At 36.3% G+C, this 7,146-nt stretch overlaps 1 protein-coding gene across 1 annotated transcript in view; it reads left to right on the forward strand.

Moving 5' to 3' along the window:
• The window catches only part of TDRD5 (tudor domain containing 5), a 97,818-nt gene that overhangs the window by 4,402 nt on the left and 86,270 nt on the right, over positions 1–7,146 (forward strand). Inside the window, exon 4 of the mRNA XM_004372871.2 lies at positions 833–1,026. Within this exon, the coding sequence (XP_004372928.1) occupies positions 833–1,026 (194 nt within the window). The remainder of the gene's footprint in view (positions 1–832; positions 1,027–7,146) is intronic.

Here is a 7,146-nt window from a genome sequence, read left to right on the forward strand (position 1 = left end):
AGGGTTAAAATGTTGTGGGGTTGTTAACCAATGTCATAAAACAGCATGTGTGTTACTGTTACATGAGAAACTATCTGTTCTATAAGCCTTCACCTGAAGTACAATAAAATATTAAAAAAAAAAAAAAAATTCACTAAGGTAGAAGGCTTAGGTATGAGGCAGTGCATCCAGTAAGTGTGATTGGGTCAAACTTTTGTCTCTTTTGGCTTTTGTACAGCTAGATAATGCTTGTAAGCTTATTTGTGGCTTCCTGCGTGATAGTTAGGGAGCACTGGTGGGTTTGGTTTTGTGTGTGATATTTGAAAAATCGATTTAACAAAATGGAAGGCGCCACCCTCCAAAGATCCTTGGGACAGATGGAGCCCACTAAACATTAGGTCAGACTACTGTCAGTGTTTTGTGGGAAAATGTGTGTCTCCATGAATTTTTCAAAATGAATATTGCCAACCAAAAAATTGAACACGCTCGATTAGCAAGCATGCCTTCCACTATTGAAAACACATGCTATCATTGAAAAATTCAAAACAAAAAAGCTAGAGCTTAAAATTAAATCCTGCCTCTCTGTAATTATATTCAGGTGATCTTAAGTGGAGTTTTTGATAACATCAGCCTCTTCAGTAACACACTTAGGATCTCTTGGTTTTCTTCTATAGAGTACTAATCACTTACAATGTGTGTAAATTTTATTGGCATAATATGTAAATATAAACTTACTTAATTTTAAGTTCTAAGTTGAGGGCAAGCAGCTCATAGTAACCTCTAAATATAACTACCAGAAAGTAAATTAAAAGTGGCTAATCACAATTTTTCTCTCTCCCTTTATTCTCAAAAGGTAAAATTTTTACCCAGCCATTTAGAATGAAACAACAAGGGTCATTCTCTGCAGGCTCCCCCATATCAAGGGCACGCTTTTCACAACCCGCTTCAAACATGGAACCACCGAAGCAAATGTTGAACATGGCAAAGACTTCCATATCAAATGCAGTGGAGACTTCAAGACTGAATCACACTGAAAAATTAAACCAGGTGAGATATCTGAGTCCAGAGATATGAATGTGTGGAAAATATGTTTTTAAGTTTAGTGGTTATCACTTAGATCTGATGGAAGTTTTTAAGTTTAGTGGTTATCACTTAGATCTGATGGAAGAGTCGATCTTTTAAAAGTTGATGTCATTCATTTGTTTCAGATTTGATTAAGCATTCCGTATGGTTCTGTGGATTGGTAAGAGGTGAGAGGTAGCAGTGAGAAAAGAGTATAATTTTATCAGCTCCATGGTTTCTATTCTTTTCTGCAAATGACTCCCAAATCTGTATCTCTAGTTCCACCTTCTCAGCAAAGTTATTGAAGCATATTTGCAACTACCTCATGAATATCTCCACCTGAATGGCTGGCCCCGAGTACCACAATCCTGGTGTTTTTCTGTGACTGTAATTCTGAGGGACTTGGAATAAAAATTGGGATATAACTAACAAACTTTGGTTATGTTAGCAAGATAAAAACTTGAGTAGAGCTCAGAATAAGCACATGGAAATTAAATTCAAGACAAAATAGTGCCTTTAGTGACTTAATTCACATATAGTGAAATGTATCCATTTAAAGCATACAGTTTGACTTTTGGCAGATGTATCTAGTCATGCAATCATCACCAAAGTCAAGAAATAGAATACTTCTATCATCCCAAAAAACTTCCTTCAAGAGAATTTGTAGTCAGTCACCTCCCCTTAACTGCAACCACAGACAACCACTGCTTTCTATAATTTTGACTTCCAAATAATTTCGCATAAATGTCATCAAACAATATCTGATCTTTTGTATGTGGCTTCTTTCACTTAGCACAGTGCTTTTGAAATTCATCCATGTTGTAATGTGTATCAGGAGTTTATACTTTTTTATATTAGTAGTTTGTTCCTTTTCCTTGTTGAGTAGTATTCCATTGTATTGATATACCACAATTTGTCATCCATTCCCCATTAGATGATATTTGGGTTATTTCCTGTTTGGGCCTATTATGAATAAAGCTGCTATGAACATTTGCATATACTTTGCATGAACATAGACTTGATTTCTCTTGGCTACGTATCTAGGATTTGGATTGCTAGTACATGAAAATGTGTATTAAAATTTTATAAGAAACGGCTAAACTGTTTCCCAAAGTGGCTGTACTATTTTACTTTCCCATCAGCTACATATGAGAGTTCCACTTGCACCACATCCTTGTTAACATTTGGTATTGACAGTTTTTTACTACTAGCCATTTGAGTGGGTGTGTAGTAGTGGTTTTAATTTGCATTTCTCTAGTGATTAATAATGTTGGTATCTTTTCATGTGCACATTTACCACATATATATCTTATGTGAAGTGTCTATTCAAATATTTCGCTCATTTTAAAAACTGGGTTATTTGTCTTGAATTGGAAGGATTATTTATATATTCTGGGTAAAAGTCCTTTATCAGAGATATGTTTTGAAAATATTTACTCCTGCGCTGTTGTTGGCCTTGTTTTCTTTAACGTTGTCTTTTGAAGAGCAAAACTGTTTAATTTTGATAAAGTCTAATTTATTCATGTGTTCATGTGGGAAACCTGTTCATAGACCAAGAGGCAGTTGTTTGAACAGAACAAGGATATACTGCATGGTTTCAAATCAAAAAAGGTGTGCATAAGGATTGTATCCTTTCACCACACTTACTCAATCTGTGAATAATCTGAGAAGCTGGCCTATATAAAGAATGCAGCATCAGGATTGGAGGAAGACTCATTAACAAACTACGATATGCAGATGACACAACCTTGCTTGCTGAAAGTGAAGAGAACTTGAAGCACTTACTGATAAAGATCAAAGACTACAGCTTTCAGTATGGAGTACACCTCAACATAAAGAAAACAAAAATCCTCACAACTTGACCAATAAGCAACATCATGATAAACGAAGAAAATATTGAAGTTGTCAAGGATTTCATTTTACTTGGATCCACAATCAACGCCCATGGAAGCAGCAGTCAAAAAATCAAATGGCACATTGCATTGGGCAAATGTGCTGCAAAAGACCTGTTTAAAGTGTTGAAAAGCAAAGATGTCACTTTGAGGACTAAGTTGAGCCTGACCGAAGCCATGGTATTTCCAGTTACCTCATATGCATGGGAAAGCTTGGCAGTAAATAAGGAAGACTGAAGAAAAATTGATGGATTTGAATTATGGTATTGGCGAAGAATATTGAGTATACCATGGACTGCCTGCTTGCTGAAAGTGAAGATGACTTGAAGCACCTACTGGTGAAGATCAAAGACTGCAGCCTTCAGTATGGATTACACCTCAACATAAAGAAAACAAAAATCCTCACAACCGGACCAATAAGCAACATGATGATAAACGAAGAAAAGGTTGAAGTTGTCAAGGATTTCATTTTACTTGGATCCACAATCAGCGCCCATGGAAGCAGCAGTCAGGAAATCAAAAGACACATTGCATTGGGCAAATCTACTGCAAAAGATCTCTTTAAAGTTTTGAAAAGCAAAGATGTAACCTTGAAGACTAAGGTGCACCTGACCCAAGCAATGGTATTTTCAGTCTCATCGTATGCATGCGAAAGCTCAACAGTGAATAAGGAAGACCAAAGAAGAATTGACACCTTTGAATTCTGGTGTTGGTGAAGAATATTGAATATACCACGGACTGCCAAAAGAATGAACAAATCTGTCTTGGAAGAAGTACAACCAGAATGCTCCTTAGAAGGAAGGATGGCGAGACTGCGTCTTACATATTTTGGACGTGTTGTCAGGAGGGATCAGTCCCTGGAGAAGGACATCATGCTTGCTAAAGTACAGGGTCAGCGAAAAAGAGGAAGACCTTCAACAAGATGGATTGACATAGTTGCTGCAACAGTGGGCTCAAGCATAACAGTGATCGTGAGCATGGCACAAGACTGGGCAGTGTTATGTTCTGTGGTGCATAGGGTCTCTATGAGTCAGAACCAACTTGACAGCGCCTAACAACAACAACAACACTGACTGCTAGAAAAACGAACACATCTTGGAAGAAGTACAGCCAGGATACTCCTTAGAAGCAAGGATGGGGAAACTTCATTTCACATACTTTGGACATGTTACCAGGAGAGATCAGTCCCTGGAGAAAGACATCCTACTTGGTAAAGTAGAGGATCAGCAAAAAAAGAGGAAGACCCTCAACAAGATGGATTGACACAGTGGCTGCAACACTGGGCTCAAACATAGCAACAATTGTGAGAATGGCGCAGGACTGGGCAGTGTTTCATTCTGTTGTACATAAGGTTGCTATGAGTTGGAACTGACTCAACAACACCTAACAACAACAATTTATTCACATCTTTCTTTTCTTTTAGAAGTTTTACAGCTTTAGTTTTTATATTTAGGTCTGTTACCATTTCAAATTAATTTCTGATATGATTGTATTTAAATCTTTCATCTTACTATTTGTTCTGTGTTTAGACTATATTTAATGTAATTGTTGGTATAATTGTATTTAAATCTTTCATTTCTGTGTTCTGTTTTTTTCATTACTTTTTAAAAATCCTTTTCTGTCTTATTTTGGATTAAGTATTTTTTATTATTTCATTTATCTCTGCTGTTTATTTAGCAATACCTCTTTGTTTCATATTTTTTGGATGCCTTAGGGTATCTTTAAGGTATCTCAGTTGACCTTCATATAATATTATACCATTTCATGTATAATGTAAGAAAAGTAGAACGGTAGATTTACATTTCCCTCCCCCCATCATTTGTGCTATTATTGTGATACATTTTAATTCTACTGATGTTATATACCCCTTAATGCATTGTTATTTTTGCTTTAAGCAGTCAGTTATCTTTTAAAGAGATTAAATGAAAAAAATATTTTATGGTTACCCACATTTATTATTTCCACAATCCTTTGTGTCCAGATTTCCCTCTGGTATTATTTTCCTTCTGCCTTAATAACTTTAACATTTCCTGTAACATAAATCTGTTGATGTTATTCTCAGCTTTTGTTTGTCTTAAGTCTGTATTTTGTCTTCACTTTGTAAGGATAATTTTGCTAGGTATAAAATTCTGGGTTGATAGGTTTTTATTTTTAGCACTTCAGAGTTATTGTTCCATTGTTTTCTGGTCTATATAGTTTCTGACATTAAGTTTATAATAATTCTTAATCTTTATTCTTCTGTACATAATATGTATTTTTTTTTTCTGGATACGTTCAGATTTTCTCTTTATCATTGATTTTCCACAATTTGATTATGACATCCCTTGGTAGTTTTCTTTATTTGTTCTTGTGGGATACATTAAGCTTCTTGTATCTATGGATTTATAATTTTCATGAAATCTGGAAAATTTTATCTTCAAATATGTTTCACCCCTTTTATCTCCTTCTAGGATTACAATTATACCTGTTAGACTACTGTTATTTTCTTGCAGGTTACTGGTGCTCTGTTCTTCTTCTTCTTTTTCTTTTTTTTTTTAATTTTTGCTTTTTTCCTTACTCTGTGCTTCATTTTGGGTAGTTTTTTACTGCTGTCTTCAAGTTCACTAGTCTTTTCTTCCAAAGTGTCTAATCTGTTAATCCCATCTAGATTATTTTTCATTTTAAACATTGTATTTTTCATCTCTAGATGTTCCATTTGTGTCTTTTTTTATAGCCTCCATTTCTGTCTTCATTATTATTAAGTGGATTGAATTGTGTCCCCGAAAAATATGTGTTGTAAATCCTAACCTCTGTGCCTGTGATTATAATCTCATTTGGGAATGGGTTGCCTTGTTATATTAATGAGACAGGGTTAGTGTAGGGTGTGTCTTAAGTCAATCTCTTACAAAGTACGAAAGGAGGATATTAAGAAAACAGAGAGGGGGAAGAGAGATGCTAAACCACATGAATATCACCAAGGAGCAGAAGCTCAAAGAGACAAGGACCTTCCTCCAGAGTCAACAGAGAAAGCCTTTCCCTAGAGCCAGCACCCTGAATTTGGTCTTCTAGCCTCCTAAACAGTGAAAAAATAAATTTATGTTTGTTAAAGCCACTCATTTATGGTATTTATTTTTCTTTTTTATTTATTGTTGTAGTTTAAGTGAAAGTTTACATTTCAAGTTAGTTTCTCGTACAAAAATTTAAACATACATTGTCATGTGACCCTAATTGCTCTCTCTATACTGTAACAACACACACCTCCTTTCCTCCCCTGATTTCCCATGTCCATTCAAACAACTCCTAACCCTCTATGCCTTCTCATCTTACCTCCAGATAGAATCTGCCCATTTAGTCTCATGTATCTATTTGAGCTAAGAAGCACACTCTTCACGAGTATCGTTTTATGTCGCACAGTCCAGTAAACTTTGTCTGAAAAGGTGGCCTTGGGAATTGTTTTAGTTCTGGGTTGACAGAGGGTCTGGGGGCCCGGCTTTCCAGCATTCCTCCAGTCTCAGACCGTGAACTCTGGTCTTTTCACTAGAATTTGAGTTCTTCACCCCGTCTTTCTCTTGCTCCATCAGGGACTCTGTTTTGTGTTCCCTGACAGGGCAGTCATTGGTGGTAGCCAGGCGCCATTTAGTTCTTCTAATCTCAGGCTGATGAAGTCTCTGGTTTATGTGGCCCTTTCTGTCTCTTGAGCTAATATTTTACTTGTGTCTGTGGCATTCCTCATTCTCCTTTACTCCAGGTGATTGGAACCAATTGATGCATCTTAGATGGCTGCTTGCTAGCTTTTAAGACGCCAGACGCCACTCACCAAAGTAGGATGCAGAACATTTTTTAAATAAATTTTGTTACGCCAGTTGACCTAGATGTCCCCTGAAATCATGGTTCCCCAGCCTCCTGCCCCTGCTACTCTGTCCCTCGAAGTGTTTGATTGTATTCAGGGAACTTCTTAGCTTTGCTTTAGTCCAGTTGTGCTGACTTCCCCTGTAGTGTGTGCTGTCCTTCCCTTCACCTAAGATAATACTTGTCTACTGTCTAGTTAAGGAATAACCCTCACCCTCCCTCCCCACCCTCATAACCATCAAAGAATGTTTTCTTCTGTGTTTAAACCTTTTCTTTTTTTCTTTCTTTATTTTATTTTTTTTATTGTACTTCAGGTGAAGGTTTACAGAACAAATAGTTTCTCATGGAACAGTAGTACACATATTGTTTTATGACATTGGTTAAC

Source organism: Trichechus manatus, unplaced genomic scaffold (genome assembly GCF_000243295.1).
Source record: "Trichechus manatus latirostris isolate Lorelei unplaced genomic scaffold, TriManLat1.0 scaffold00021, whole genome shotgun sequence".
Classification (NCBI taxonomy): Eukaryota; Metazoa; Chordata; class Mammalia; order Sirenia; family Trichechidae; genus Trichechus; species Trichechus manatus.